This window comes from Emydura macquarii, unplaced genomic scaffold, assembly GCF_026122565.2.
Source record: "Emydura macquarii macquarii isolate MOO-44397 ecotype Brisbane River unplaced genomic scaffold, CSIRO-AGI_Emac_v2 contig_3506, whole genome shotgun sequence".
Taxonomy (NCBI): domain Eukaryota; kingdom Metazoa; phylum Chordata; order Testudines; family Chelidae; genus Emydura; species Emydura macquarii.
The window spans coordinates 1056157-1072675 of NW_027133643.1; the positions used below are offsets into that span (position 1 = coordinate 1056157).

Consider the following 16519-nt stretch of genomic DNA (forward strand, 5'->3'; position numbering starts at 1 on the left):
GGTACTCAGGTACTAAAGCAATGGGATTGATATAAGTTCCTTTGGTAAATATTAAGGAAGACTTACAAGGCATGTTGGGGTGGGTGAGTTACTGGTACCACTATCTGGCTGTGTCTGGTGGGAATACAGGACACCAAAAGGGGTTAATCTCTTCTAGATTGTGTCTGAGCGAACAGCCAGAGCCACAGTTTAACACCACCATAATTCACTGTAAGTGAATATAATCCTGGCGAATGGGGCCTGCCTGTCAACCGCACAGACTGAGTCCTCCTCTTAGCCATAGGACAGGCACAGCAGGGGTCAGAACAATGCAAAACTCACTGACACCATTCCATCAGTCTAACTCAGTCGTGGAAATAGAGAGATGACATAGACTCAGACTATAAGGTCAGAAGGGACCATTTTGGTCATCTAGTCTGACCTCCTGCACAACGCAGGCCACAGAACTTCACCCACCCACTCCTGTAACAGACCCCTCATGTAAGACTGAGTTATTGAAGTCCTCAAATAATTATTTAAAGATTTCAAGGTACAGAGAATCCACCAGCAAGTGACACATGCCCCATGCTGCAGAGGAAAGTGAAAAAACCCCAGGGTCTCTGCCACTCTGCCCTGGGTGAAAATTCCCTCCTGACCCCAAATGTGGCAATCAGCTAAACCCTGAGTATGTGGGCAAGACTCACCAGCCAGACACGCAGAAATACTTCTCTGTAGTAACTCAGAACCCACCCCATCTAACATCCCATCACAGGCCACTGGGCATATTTACCGCTAGTACTCAAAGATCAGTCAATTGCCAAATTAGGCTAGCCCATCATACCATCTAGGGTGACCAGATAGCAAGTGTGAAAAATCAGGACAGAGGGTGGGGGTAATAGGCACCTATATAAGACAAAGCCACAAATATTGGGACTGTCTCCATAAAATCGGGACATCTGGTCACCATAATGATAGGGCAAGATGGTAGTTCAGTCTCCAAGGCCCACTGAGTCATTGGCCTCTCTCTCAAGAATGCCAGCATAGGTACTGATAAGAACCAGTCATTTTTGTTGGTGTCAAGACCTATTTTAGTAGGCACTGAGCTGAGATAACCAATTCATCCCACAAAACCCACCAAGCAGTCATCAAATGGTAACAAGGTTTCTTGTCATTTGAACTGATGTCAAACTAGAAATCCAGCATTGGAAAGCTCCAAATCCCATTACCAAGCTATTCTCCCAAGCCACGCCTTTGAGAAAAAAAAGCCCAGCCTATTTGTGTTCAAAATCACCCATCCCTAGGGCCAGAGGAGTGCCCCATCCACTTGGACACGCATCGGAACTCCGGAGGGGGTTTTCATTCCTGAGCCTTGAAACTATTAAAGAAAAAGCTAGCCTAAAACTCCTATTTCTCTGTGTCAACAGACCGTCACAGTTCTCTGAAACACACCGTATGAAGCAGACATCATTTTAGAATAACTCTGGTGTAACACAGGAACAGGTAGCCTGATTTGCCATTGAGCCTATTTCAAGCTGAGCTATTTTGTTACCGGTTTCTTGAAAAAGTCCTTCTCTAAATCTGATTTCCATTCTATTCAGGAAGGTGGGGAAGAGAAATCAAGCCCTGCTCTTTCATATTTAACCCCACTAAGTGATTAAAATGTAGAATATTCATTAGCATAGTTATCTTATCAACCTTTGTCGGTATCCAAGAAAACATAAATGACTGCTAGAACTGGACATCAACTGCACTTTAATCAATAATTCCTGCCGAACACACCTATGCTACTTAATTCATGGACCAGATCCTCACCTGTAAACTGACACAGCTTCAGTATAACCATACCAATATATGTCAGTTGAGGCTCTGTTCCATCAACTCCAATTACATTTGACTAGCGGAATAAAATTCACTATCTTGATTTTTTGTATCATTGTAAATCAGCTACAGGCCGGAAAACATGAAGACCTTCAGTAACTCAGTTATGTTTCTTGAGTCTCATTATTCTCATGCTCCCTTTGCTGACATTGCATCTTCTTTACATGGAGAGCTTTGTACCTGCGTAATGCTGAATAGATATCTTCATCACTATTATGTTGTCACCTGTAATAGGAAATATCTATATAAAAAAAAATCAAAGGGAAGCGAAAATGTCTTGGTTGCAGAAAGCATACCTTGAGTTATCAGTATCAGTTAGCAATCCTGATGGCTGACACATGTGATGGGTCATTAGGCTGGTTATAAGGGTTAAGGCAGTTTCTAAAATATTGGCAGTATGCTGTCAGGATACAAAATCCTTAAATAAGGAAATATTCTCTCCTTCGTTACTAATAACAAGTTAACTTGTGAAAATGGAAAGACCTTTAAAAATCAACCTATTGACTGTTTGTTTATGTTTTTGCACTTCACTGTACATGAAACTAGCATGGTCAGTTTAACTTTGTTTGTAGACAGTTTCCTTTTCTAGTTTTCATGAACTGTAGATAGTTTTGTTCTCTAAAGGTATCTCAATAAAAACAGCAGTGGGTACAGCAGAAGAATCTGGATAGAGAGCTACTGAGAGAAAGATCAAATTACTAGATTAGTTAGAATCAAGGGAACAATGCTGTGTTGGTATGGCAAAGATTTTAGCCACGATATTCAAAAGTGACTGGTGATTTTAGGTGCTTCCATTTTTGGGTGTTCACGTGGAGACACTTTGGGTATGTCTATATTGATGGCAGCACTGTCAGCGCCGCCAGATCGATTTTGCGGGATCGATTGAGCAGCACTGAAGACCCGCTCAGTCGATCCGGAAGTCGACGCCATTAATCCACCTGGCAAAAAGAGTAACGCTGCGTCGACAGGAGGGCATTTCCCGTCTGCGCAGTGTAGTGGGGATGCCGCAGTAGGTAGAAGTTAGGAAGTTGACGGGAGATACGCAAGCTACTCAACGTAGACTACTCTCCATAAAGAGTAGCTTGCGTATCTCCCATCGACTGCCGCCGAATTTTGCCAGCAGTACAGACCAGGCCCAGCACTTTCTGAAGATCAAGTCTCCAGATGGGCCCCCGAAAATGAAGGGATGCAGGATCATTGGTCACTTGAAAGTCCTGAACTTTATTTCCAAATTTTTGTTAACAAAATGTAGAGAAGAAAATGAGAAGTAGGAATAATTTCCCTCATTTCCATTTGAGGAGAAGGCTAGTTCAGTGGTTAGGCAACTCTCATAGGACTGGGAAAACCAGGTTCAATTCCCTGCTCTGCTACAGACTTCCTGCGTGACCTTGGCCAAGTCACTTAGTCTCTCTGTGCCTCAGCTCGCCATCTGTAAAATGGGGATAATATTGCTTCCCTGCCCCACAAAAATGTTGTGAAGATAGATCCATTAAAAGATTGTGAGGCATTCAGATTCTATTGTAATAGGTGCCAGACAAGTATGTAGACAGACATTTGTTCCATCCCTTCTGTGTTTGACCATGCATATTTCCTGGGGTTTTCCATCCCTCTTTTCTCAGGCAAACCCTGCCCTGCCAGTTCACCCCTACCCCACACACACACACACTGACAGGAGGTTTTTGAGTGTGTAAGAATTGTGGGATTTGGCCCATAATTAATGGAAGGTTGCTCATGCTGATGCCTCTCCCTATACATGTGGGATGCTCTCTTGGGTCCAATGAAGTCAATTGCAAACTCCCATTGTCTTCTAGAGGGCCAGGTTTTCACCCACAGAACACTGAGGTGTTCAAGTGAAGGTTGTTTGTAGGGATGCCTTAACAGAAAATCAATAAACAAACATATTTTAAAAGTTACCCTAAAGTTACCCAGTATTTTAAAAGGTTAACTCAGGTAATGGGCATGTATGGGCTGGAGAATGGGGTATTTAAGCCCACGTTAAATCAGCCTTATAACGGGAGATTTGAATAAGATGTAAAAGCTTTCCATTCATTTACATTAAAAATATTTGTGTTGATGGATTTACACAAGTCAAACAACGTGCAGTGATGCCATCCCAAAGTGCCAAATGTATGGTTTTAATGTACAGGCTTTAGCAGTTCTTATTTAGATCACATTATGGTAATGAAATGACTTCCAACTGAAGCTTTTTCCAAGGACCTCATAGAAACACAGAAGCTCTAAGAAGTGGAATACAAATGTTAAGGAATAACCAGCGCTAGCAAAGATGACTGAAATGGGCCTTTGATTTACATGTACTTAATCTGAGCTTCTGAACCTGGTTCCATTTCCAAAGGCATCAGCAAAGATGTTTATAACTTTATAAGGATTTGAAATATTGTCAGATGCAAGCCTAAAGAGCGGAGCACAGCAGGAACAAGCAGCTGCAATACCTACTTCAACAGTAGAGGGAGTGGAATGCAGAGAAGAAGATCAAGATGGTGGAACTGTATTTGTTGAGTTTGTATAACCCCATGGTGAGTATTTCTAACAGGTCTTCCTCTGTGCCTAATCTGCAGAGCATCTGATTCTCTGTTACAGAGTCTTGCCTCTTTAGCTCAAGATGCATTTAGCAGTTCATGCCTTTAGCTATGGAGTCCCTAGTTTAATCCCCAGGGTGTTGGCCATCACATTTGCTTGTAGAAGGAACATTAGTTCTCCCAGCTGCTTCCATCCTTCAATAAATGTATTCTAATGAGTTGATCCTCAGAAGATTTGGAGGTTCAGGAAAGAAACCAGACCCTTGGGATGGGATTACCAAGTTTATCCATGCCTCTTAAATCTGAAAAATCAGGTTGGAAACAGATTGTATGGAGGTCAGGCTCACAAGTGAGGTTTCTGATGCTTCCTGCTTCTGATTGTCCCTTTTCTAGTGTATCAGCTACTGTGGCTTTTAGGCCAAGGATTTTCAAAAGCGACTAATGATTCTGAATGCCCTACTTGCCACATGTTCCAGGGGCCTGCTTTCAGCATGTGGGGGGTGGTTCATCATCCTCAAAATGAGACCCTTTAAAGTATCTCGGGTTGGGAACTCAGAAATGGAGGCAGCCAAAATCACTGGTCACCTTTGAAATTCTTGCCCTTACACTATTAAATGGGGTGTGTGTGTGAATAATTGGTCCTCCTGCTGTCAAATGTCGTGTGTGTGTGTGTGTAAAATCAGTCCTTACACTGTAATGGAGGGGGGAGGAAATGGGAGGAAATTACACTGTAATGGGGGGGAGAGAGGAAAGAGAGAACTTGGAAGGCTCATGATAGCCCTGATCAAAGCATGCAATAAAGTCAAAAGACAGACAGGATAACTCCTGCATATTTATTAAATCTAGGTGTGGATTAACCAATATTTTCCCTTCACATGGCTCATTGTCTGTGGTTGTTAGAGAAAGTGAAGAGGTTAACGATGGAGGGATTGGAACTTGAAGTGCATTACAGGGGAAGCCTGTTCTGCCGTCCAGACCACAGTATATCACTCTGAAGTTCCCAGACATGCCTTGCCAAGAGCTCTGCTACGGACCCCAGTCCCAGCGGGAGCACGAGGTGAATTAGTGCCCTTGCTTCAGATCATTTCAGTGCAGGAACCGCTGACCAGCTGGAATGATGTGGGTTGGCTTTATAAGGTAGGCTGCTACCCACCAGGGACTGAGGGGGGACCATTAAAGATTTCACTGAGGACTGGAGGTTGCACTGTATTTGAACTGAGGTTCTTAAGGTCTAAACACACCATTGTGTTTAGACTCCTAACCGCCATTGATTTCAATGGAGCCGAAGTACCTGTGTGGATCTGGGCCCATATCCCCAGTCCGGCATGCAGTCCTCTCCCCAGGTGCCCTTAGCCCAGTGGGTGAAGTCATGCTCTGTAGTCTCCTTGCAGAATCCCCTCTCCGGCCCCATGCACTGTTGGACAGTAAGGCTCTGGGAAACAGGGCTCCGGGTTGTACAGAGGGGGTGTGCCTGCCTCCCCACTTTACACAGGAGAATTGCACCATTTCCACTCCCACGGGGTCCTCTACAGATGGAGAGGATTATTATGTATTAGTATTGCAGTAGCGTGCAGCACCATACTGCGCTAGGCGTTGCACAAGCAGAATAAAAAGCCAGTCCCTGCCCCAGTAAGCTTGCAATCCACATAAAAGGATGGATACATTTGCCCCTCCCCGGCTGTGAAGTTTAAAAAACAGTTGCCTCCTGCAAGAGTCAGCAGCATGACCGGCCCCCAGAATAAATCAGGGGTTGCAGCATGACAGCAGACATCACAGAGGAAAAAGGAGAACCCTGCACTCTGGGGTGGCCAGAAAAATCCTTTCAGTTCCCGTTCACCTGAGTGATGTGCAGTCTAATGAGGTGGCCTGTCTTGGCAGAGCACGCTGCATTTCCACTGCACGCCATTGTACTCCTAACATGCTGTCCGCCGCGGAGGGATCAGTCTGATGCACTTCGCTACTCAACTGCACAAGCGGGACCTTTCTGGGTGTCTACTGCAAAGCCTCCCTCGATTGGGAGCACTAGCTCAGAAGGACGCTGATGAGTTATTTTAGGCCAGAGATTTTTCAACTGGGCTAAGTACAGGAGAATGTGAGGATCACGACATCCCCTCCCCAACCTGACACCAAAGAAAGGCTCTGTGGTGCAGCTCTCTGCAGCTGCTAACCCTGGAGCGGCAGCCACAGCTTCTTCATGCCATATGTGTGATGTGTCCGGGCAACTGGATCTCCATAATGGTGCATCCAGCAGCTCCTCTGCTCTCCTCTTCCACATTCTGGCTTGGCACAGACAACCTTCTTGATACACACAAGATATAACCTGCCTCTTCCTTCCCACCCTCCCCACCCACCACTTATCTAGGCATTTCTATATCAATCAGAGCCCTGTGCATCCTAAGCACAGTGATTAAATAGGGTGGGAAGATTTGCATGGGCTCTGCAGGACAGCTGAATTTCACTCAGGGAAATGAGAATGTTTTGCTTTCATGGAACCTTGTTACCAGAATCTCCCTTTAGTTTTTGCAGGGTCCCTGATTCTTGTTTTGACTCCCCTGAGGGTCATGATTTCCAGGCTGGGAACCCCTCTTTTAATATATTTTGAGAGGTTGTTTTTATTTTATTAAGAGAGTATAAAACCGCACAACAGCCATTTCATCTTTGTTCAGTGCTCCTTCAAGTGCGTCAGAATCAAATAAAAATTCACCCCTTCACATGTTTAGTCCCTTATCTCCGCTGACTCTTAAGACGAGTCCTCTGTGCATCTCTGGGATAGAGTCCTGGGAGGTGCAGCACCAGACAGAAAGTCAGAGACTTTAAGATCAGAAGGGACCATTATGATCATCTAGTCTGACCTCCTGCACAACGCAAGCCACGGAACCTCACCCACCCACTCCTGTAACAGACCCCTAACCGATGACTGAGTTACTGGAGTCCTCGAATCATGGTTTAAAGGCTTCGAGGTACAGAGAATCCACCAGCAAGTGACCCGTGCCCCATGCTGCAGAGGAAGGCGAAAAACTCCCAGGGCCTCTGCCAATCTGCCCTGGGGGGAAATTCCTTCCCAGCTCCAAATATGGCGATCAGTTTAACCCTGAGCATGTGGGCAAGACTCACCAGGCAGACGCCTGGAAAGAATTCTGTCCCTTTCATTTTTAAGGGAGAGTTTCACAGATTCCAAGGCCAGAAGAGACCATTGTGATCATCTAGAGTCTGACCTCCTGTATGTCACAGGTCATAGATAGAACGTCCCCCAAAATAACTCCTAGAGCACATCTTTTAGAAGAACACCCCATCTTGATTTAAAAATTATCAGCAGGAGCGATTGGGTTGGATTTAAACATTCCACTGAAGTATTGCAAATTCAAACACAGCAGCAGCAGCAGCTGGCAGTGGAATGTGAATAAGGGTGATCTGCATTCAAAACTCGAACTGATGTAAAACCAGTCACAGACCAGGAACCCCTTGTGCTAGGCACTGTACAAACACAGAAATAAGAAGAAGGGGATTGCCTAAAAGAGCGTAATATTCCTTGATTTTGGGAGGCCGGGCTCCTGGCTTTTTGATGCTTGAGGATGGCAATACAGCGAGTTCAATGCAAAAAAAGAAATAAATGGCATGAATATAAGCTGTTATTTAATTTCTGTACATAAATAAAGCCCTCATCAGAATTTGTGCTCCATTGCACTGGGTGCTGCAAAAAACACATGCAGAACTAGTCCCTGCCCTGAAGAGTTTGCAAACTAAGACCCTGATCCTACCAACAGATCCACTAAAAAAAAAACCCTCAGATATAGATGGGTACAGGGGTCCACACTAGCAAATGTGACGGCAGGACAGGGGCTTATGAATCCAAGAGACATAAGAAGGTTTGTGAGGGTGAGTAAAGTTGTACAAGCAAGTATATGCAATTTGTTATACACATTTGCAATTAAATATCAATACTGTAAGGTGAATTGCTGGCTGTCCCTCAAGCCATCATTAACGGGCTGACTTTTTCTTTAACGGGCATGATGACAGAGCTGGACTTTTAAGAGAGACTTCAAGGAGGAGAACATCATGGCCCCAGAGATCCATATGAAAAGTAAATTAGATGTTTTTTTAAATACTTTGATACTTTGAGGTGTAATTATTAGTAGTAGCTACTGATTTCTTTTTCAAGTACATATTTTTATCTTAAACAGTTGCCCTGCTCAGATTTTAAAGTGACTCCATCTAGCTAACTGTCTTTAACACAGAAACACTACAGAATAATTTTAATTTAGCCATGTCACTTATCTTTTCATTATACATTTAATAGTACTAACTGGGAAATTACACCCTTTCCTCTCCTCCCCCCGCACACACACACTGAGAAATTCAGGTTTTCATTAAACAAAAACAATCACTAAAACTTATTTATTTGAGGGGAGATTTTGCCAAAGGTAAACCAAAAAACTTCTGGTATTCAGCAACCAATATCCGAAATATTTTGGTCTTTTGGCTTTTTGGTGAAAACCCAAATATTTTTGTCGAAAAAAAATTGAGTGAAAATTGTTTGACAAAATCCCAGTTTTCTGCCAACACTACAGCCCCCCTCCCTTCCCCAAAAGTAAAAAGCTTTTTCATCAAGAAAATTTTGTCCAGTTCTAAAAATGTTTACTCTTTCATCCGTTTTTTTTTTTTTTTTTAAACCTGGGCCAGATCCTCAGCTGGTGTAAAATGGCATGTCTCTACTGAAATCAGAGCTACAGCAATTTGTACCATCTGAAGATTCTGGCCCTTGTAGATGTAAAAATATTTAATTTTTTTTAAAAAGCAGGGGCGGGGGAAAATGCTGGGCATGCAAAAATATTGCCTTGTGTATATATTAATATTTCATGCGGTTCTGCTATTTAGGATCCAACTAAAGAGTGCAGATGGATGTCACTGGCCAAACGTGATGGACCACCCACAGCCCTTTTATTAAACAGCACTTGTACTCTCTGTAATCCTATCAATAGCGTAATCAGAGCTGCCATGTCCCAGAGTTTGATGGAACAGCAGGACCTGGGAAATGAAGACTGACTTTGTTAACAAAGTCATTTCTCCCACTTAATTCTGACTCTCCTGGATGGAAAGTAGGAAAACAATGTTTATTTGTGCAGAGAGTGACGGAGAAAAGAAATGAAAGGAAGAGAATGGCTAAGTGCGAAGTTTGATCTGGCACTATCTACAGCTCCTTTCTTTGAGGCTGTCTCTGATCCAATCAATTATAGTTTGATATTACGTCTCTCATTTAATTTATCCCACCACAGCTTGAAGCGATACAATCTAGATAATAATCAGATTCATGACTAAGGAGGAAAACCTAGACATCTTGAGGATAACAAACAGAGCGTTCGTTCAGTCAATGTTATTTCCCATGTATGGATTGAGAGGGTAGATTTAAAATCATCAGGACAACACTGGGTCCTTAGCAAGGCTACTTTGCAAACAGGAAGCATAGTAACTAAAGGCTTTGCCACCAGATGAATGCGGATTAACTGTGTGGACAAAGAGCTAGTGATGAGAGATGAAAGAGAGTGAAGTGGATGATATATGGGAATGGATTAGAGGGTGGGGAGTAAAAATATCTTCTTGGCAATCATGCTGGGCTCCGTGTCTAGAAACAGGACCGAGCTGGACGTTGCAAATCATCCCTGGGAATCAGGGATGCTCAGATACAGGGGTGAAATCCCGGCCCCAATGTGGTCAATGGCAAGAGTCCAACTGGTTTTAATAGACACATGATTTCATCCAAGTCCCCTTACAGAGTCTGGAGCCTGCTGCAAAGTTCAGATCCGAATCTGAATGTGAACTTCCCCATAGCTCTGAGCGATCAGGTGTGGGGTTGGGCCCATCTCTCCCCAAAATCAAACAGGTGCTTTAGCTTCCAGGAAAGCCCGTATTATAACTATATTTGAGTTTTTAGCCAGAGCCCCACACTGGAGTCCCAAGTGCAGCAGGAGATATTGCTCCTTCTACAGCCCCAGGAACCATTATCCACCCCCCAACTCCATGAGACATTTGTGGGCAAATCATTGCGTCTCCCATTAGCATTCATGTATCCGCCTTTCCCCCAACTTACCACATAGCCCCAGTTTAGCACATTAGGAGCCTAAAACTAGAGCTGGGCCTGAACTGGAACTACAGAATCCATGGGACAAGACATTGGTGAGTTCAAAATATAGATGTGAAGCAGGATCTGAGCTTGGAGGTTCAGGGCACTGTTAGTTAATAACTCAGGCCCGGATCTTAAAAAAGGGATTTAGGCACCAAACCTTTAAGCTATCACCCAAAAACTTCACTCCTAATCAGAGCTAATAAGATGGATCCATAAAAGTCAGATCTGTCTTGAATCAGAATCCACACCTTCCTAGTGCTGAAATATGAGGTTCAGACCCAACTTTACTTACCACACTAGGATTTAGAAACATTTACCACAAGGTGATGCACTGTGTTGTTTGCTAGTGCCAGTACTTACTAATATCCAGGGCCTGATCCTGCATTCCTTGGGTAACCAAAACCCTCACTGAAGTCACTAGGAGATGTGGGTGCTTGTAAATACTGGATCAGGCCCCTCTCAATCTCAAGAACAGTTAGAGGGCAATTAAAATCAATGGGAAAGCAGAGGTATACCAGCCACACAGTATCCATAGATCAGCAGGAAATATTGTACAGAAGTTTCAGGTGGAATGGAGGGTCAGATTATGAATGTTATATTGCCAAGGTGCACAATGGAAAAATGACAGACCACATTCTCAAAGAAGCAGTCAGTTACATTATACACCTTAATTTTCTCATCTGGATAAAACAATTCACACATGGAAGGAACTCTAGGCATAGAACATTCCTGGTCAAAAATGCAAGTACCTTCAATTTCTTTCAGAAACAATCAAAACCAAGTACAACTGAGTGATCCCTTCTAGATTTCCCCCTCCTCATGGTATCAGATTAACGGATTTGGTGTACAAAGTCCTATTCAAAATTTGCAGTAACACAAAACTACCTTTCAGATGTGTGTGTGGGGGGGTGGGAGGGGGAAGCAAATTATTATTTTTTTAACTTATTAAGCAAAACATGTTGGATTTTTCACTGGAAAACAAAAGCATAGAGATGTTTAAATGAGGCACAATTATAAGACTTAGTTTCCAAATATTATTATATATTATATGCAATATTATAGTAACAGTAATGCTGAAAGCAGGTAAGAAGTACTGATGCCCTTAGCAGATTTGGGAATGTAATTTAGCACAGATGTTCTCAAACCACACACACGGAGTGGAATACAAGAACTGGTCAATTTCTGTTTTCCATTTTTAGAACGTTTAATTATGTGTTGCTTAAGGAAGGCTACAAGATCTGGAATTAAGAGGAGAAATCTAGTTATAGGAACCCACTCCTCCCAATTAGCACAGTAATACCCCAAGCAGTGGGACTGCTAGACAGAGTGATAACATTACAAATTACTACCGGCAAACAATTTGCCAGGTGCCAGGATGTATTCAACTTAAAGGAAGCAAGTAAAGAACTATCTGGTTTGTTTTACTTAATTTTGTCTCATGTTGTTTTGATGGCCACCTTTCCAGAAGTGGCTTCAAGCTAAGAAAGAAACATTTTAAAGCCACTTTTGAATGGTGACCTCTTTTCGTAGTAATGTCAACAATCCATAATAATCAAAACATAACGTTTTGTTTATAAAATCAAAATTTTTCACAAAATTCCCCTTTACTCTCTGTAAAACAACTCCTTTACTACAATAGATAAAAGCCCTAATTCTTTTTGAAAAGGAAGGGGGATTCTATGTGTATGTTAAAAACTAGTGACTAAAAGGAAAATAAGTTGAATTCCCATCCCCAGAGTACTATGGTAAGAACATTTTTTTGCAATTCTTTTGCACTCTCACACAAAAAATGTGTAATATGATTCACGTTTAAAAGGCTTCCAAGTGTAGATTTTTAACTAAAGTCTTTCATGTGTTTTATTTTAAGTACTATTTGACCTACTACATCCAACTAGTATGGGATCAAATCTGGGAGGGTGCAGTGGTTAATTATTTAGATTTCAGTTTTGAAGAAGTATATGGGTCAACAAAAAGAAAAGGTAGTTAACCCTTTGAAGGAAAGGGAGAAGAAAATGTCTTGTAAAAAACACTGTAGTTTTTGGATTAGAAGTAAGAATTTTTTAACAACTCAAACTGTAGACTTCCCATGCTCTCAGACCCCAGGCATTCACTGATTTGTTGTAGGAACTCTGTATACAAGGAGAGACTTACAACTGGGAACATTAAATGAATTTATTTCTGATAAAAGAAAAAAAATTGATTTTCCCTGTAAAGCAAAACCCATAAGATATTTGAAAAAGGCACCGCTTGGTAACAGGTCCCCACTGAAAAAGGATTTTGTTTATATAAGGAGAGCAGGATAGGGCTGGAAATAGTTGCACTATCAGTAATGATGAAAGTAGATTAAAAAAGTGATACATCGTGATTGTAAGTCAGTTTTCTCTGAAATATTTCCCGCTCCACTATTTTTGCTCATTTTCAGAATTTCCATTATGTCTAATTTGACAATTTCCCATAGCAACGTCAATAGCTGTAAACATGTTACTGTTAATCCACCAAAATGAAATATATCCTGATTTAAATTTGGTTAAAAAAGCTGAATCTACCAACAGAAAGAGACATTCTGGTTTCAGGCTACTTCAACACTTGCTCCTTAATCTGTCCTTCACTTTCCAAGCTTCACTTCCACTTCTCTTAAAACCCCCCCTTGCAGATTCAAGAAATGAACATTCAATTGATCTCAATACACAACCGCTATATAAAAGTTCATTTCTTTAGATGTAGAATAATAACATAAAAACACCCAGGCAGTTTGCACAAGATTAAACACACCGAAGACCACATTAAAATGTCCCACCCTCTCCCCCATTCAGTTCACATTTTTACTTCTTAGCTGCAGGGAACGAGAGGATGTTGGTAAAACTTTTTTACCAAGTTGCTGCAGAAATCAGCTACTAGGTTTGACACATTCCCTTACATATTACAGACTTGTGGACACCAAACCTCCTTGCCTGTGGCTCTGTAACGTCACATGCAGTGGAGTGCGTGTGTGTGTGTGTGTGTGTGTGTGTGTGTGTCTGTCCCACGCACACTCAGAGGGAAAGAGTCACCTCTGCAGATACACAGCACCATCAGTGTTACGTCACTTGATCACTATGTTGGATGGCTGACGGCCCGATCTTGGCTCACACCCTGTCTGCCTGAGCTCCCTTACCCTGGTGCTGGTCAGTTTCCCTCTCCTTTTGCTGGGATGAACAGAGAGGCCCAGTGGGCCAAGCCCCTCTTACCTGGGAGAAGTTGAGCCCATTCAGTGGATGGCACTGCTCTTCCACCCTCTCCACAGCCCCTGTCCTCTTCTTCATCCGCTCAGCCTCCTGGGCCAGGTAGAGGTCTAGCACAGGCACCCCTCGGGAGCGGATGTCGGTCTCAGTCAGGGAGTTGACCATCAGCATCACCCAGACGGGCCTCTTGCGCTCCCAGTTGCCAGCGATGGCGTTGAAGAGGTAGTCAGCGTAGAGCCCCTTGCCCCGCTGGTCCGGGGTCATCCAGTGAGGCAGCATCAGCTTGACATACTCCAGGTGCCGCTTCAGGCGGCGGTAGAGCTCCCGGGGCAGCACGTCCTGCAGGTTCTCACCGTGGGGCAGCATCTGGCAACTAGCCAGGCCCGAGATGGTGTAGGGATCCGTGAGGTCCAATTCGAAGTACACGCTGGAGCTGGCCTGGAAGGCGGCCTTGGAGTTCTCAGGGATGAAGTCCCACACCCGCGTGTAGGGCACGTGGATGGTGCCAAACAGGTAGGCTGGGGGGTCCCGGCGAATGGTCCACAAGAAGGAGTTTAGCTCTCCCTGCTGGGGAAGGGGGGAGACAGAGTGGGAGCCAGTCAGTGCTGGGGACGAGGCTCTGGGCCAGCAAAACCGCAGGACTGCACGTGAAAGCGAGAGAGAACTTTATATACAGCAACTCTGGCAAGCTACAGTGCACATGCTATAGCTACCCCACACCCCCCCAACTGAAGTGGGGTCACACACAGCCTCAGTATAGACGCTATTAGATATACACCGAAACAGTCTATCTCCATAGATCCATACACCACACAGGTGAACCATTAAAATAAACTATCTCCGTACGTATATACACAAACACACACTCCAGATGTGTACACACTGAGCCCCTATGTATTCAGTTAGAGCTAAAATACTGGGTCTGTGTGTGTACGTCTATGAATGAGAAATCTCAGTAATCTGCATTGTTCCTTGGTATAACTGCTGAGCCCAAACTCTAGTCTGCGATGCTTGCTAGACCGTTTTGTGTGCAGGGCACACATCTAAACCATTGGTTCTGTCTACACTGGAGTGGTGAACTGCTGATTGTATACTAACGTGCTTCTGAGTGAACGAACAAATCGTCGCTTAGTTAAGAATAAGCCAGTGGCCTGATTTGAGAGACACAGTTCAAGTTCAGAGTTACCCTGAAAGGAATCCAGCCTTAAAATTAATAAGCTAACACCAACACCCCGCATTCAGTAAAAGGAGACTAATGATATTAGATTCCATTCTGTGTTGGCTATCACACATATCCAATCAGCAAACCTAGCTTGTCAGATTTCAGCTTTACAATCTAACTGGCACCTGGGCAAATTCATAAAAATTGATCCCCTTTCGGTAACTGGTTGTATGTATGTTTCTATAGCTATATATACCTGTCTCTGCGTAATTAGTATATAACGATATAGATAAACGATTATCTTGCTAGTGCCACATAGATGTATAACGAGATGAAATACAAAGACAGAAGCGATCTGTGCGCCTAGATACACATGGTGCTAAGGAGAGGCAGTGTGTACATGTGCATACATAGAAAGACGTGCACAGAAACTGTATTTAAGTGGCATGTATTGATACCCGGGTACAAACTACACACACAGAAAGTGCATGTTTGCACACCGACTACTAGCCACATGCGCATACCCACAGCCCTGGGGAGGTGGTGCCTGACTATCTGGAGACACTGTCTGGTGTGCACAGAGGTCCAGCTGGATGAGCTCTCTCTGCACAGGGGCGCTGGCTGTGTGTATGCACCCAGGGTGCGAAGGCGAGGCTGGCAGAGGGAGAGTGGCCCCTTGGGGGTGCGGTGATCAGACCCACTGACTCTGAGCTTTGCAGTGGAGCAGCTGGAGTCTGGCCCCATCTCCCTGCAGGGCTCCTTGGGGACAAAGTTTATGGTAGCTGGCATGCCCCTCCGCTGTCTGCCCTGGGCCATCCTTCCCCCCTGAGCTAAACCCTGGGGCCAAGCTCCGGTCCATCAGAGGAGAGGGACGGGAGCTGGGCTGGGCTGGGACACTAGGTGCGGGGAGAGAACTGACCTGTCTGGGGAGGGTAGAAAGCAGCCCTTAGGCGTCCCCCCCATTGCACCTGGAGGACAATGCCAGCCAGAGGGCCATTTCCCCCTGCAGATGGTCTGATTGTTCCTTGGACTGGGGCGTGATTGAAGCCAGCAGGGTGCGGGGAGGGGTGTGGGGTGGGGGGGGGGGAAGCAGCTCACCGATCGGGGCAGCTCACATTGCCCTGGGGCCATCTGCTTCCTCCTGGATGTGGTGCCTGGCAGGATCCCCCCGAAGATGAAGTAGATCAGCGCCAGGCTGGGTTGCATCCTGCCTCTTCCCAGTGGAGCCTTCCCTGCTGGCTTTCCTGGATCTCCTCGGATCTTAATATCTCTCCCCCCCCCCACCCCTCCCCTCCCCTCCCCTCCTGGTTATTCAAACAAACTTCGCCGGTCCCGTCCGCATGTGACAAGTGCAAAGCAGAAGCCGGCGCCGGCAGCCCCCCTCTGCTCAGGGCTTGTCCGAGGGGGAGAAGCTCCGCCGAGGATGGTCCCCGCTTTGCGGCTGGTTCCCAGCCTCCGCCATGCTTCTCGCAGCCACTTCTGAGCTGGCCGGAGCCGTTTTTTCGGCGTTGGGAAGGCGGTGGGAGAAGCAAAGGAGCCTTGGCGGGGAGGGGGGGGGGGCGGTTGGAGCCTCGGGGGTGAGGATGGATTTGGTGCTTGCTATTTGAACAGGCACGAGAAG

The 16519-nt window shown here is 44.7% G+C and overlaps 1 protein-coding gene across 1 annotated transcript in view; it reads right to left on the reverse strand.

Moving 5' to 3' along the window:
* The window catches only part of TRABD2B (TraB domain containing 2B), a 382399-nt gene extending 366295 nt beyond the window's left edge, over nt 1-16104 (reverse strand). The window contains exons 1-2 of the mRNA XM_067535474.1: nt 15997-16104; nt 13743-14303 (exon numbers count right to left, since the gene is read on the reverse strand). Of these exons, the coding sequence (XP_067391575.1) occupies nt 13743-14303; nt 15997-16104 (669 nt within the window). The remainder of the gene's footprint in view (nt 1-13742; nt 14304-15996) is intronic.
* Between the last annotated feature and the right edge of the window lie 415 nt (nt 16105-16519).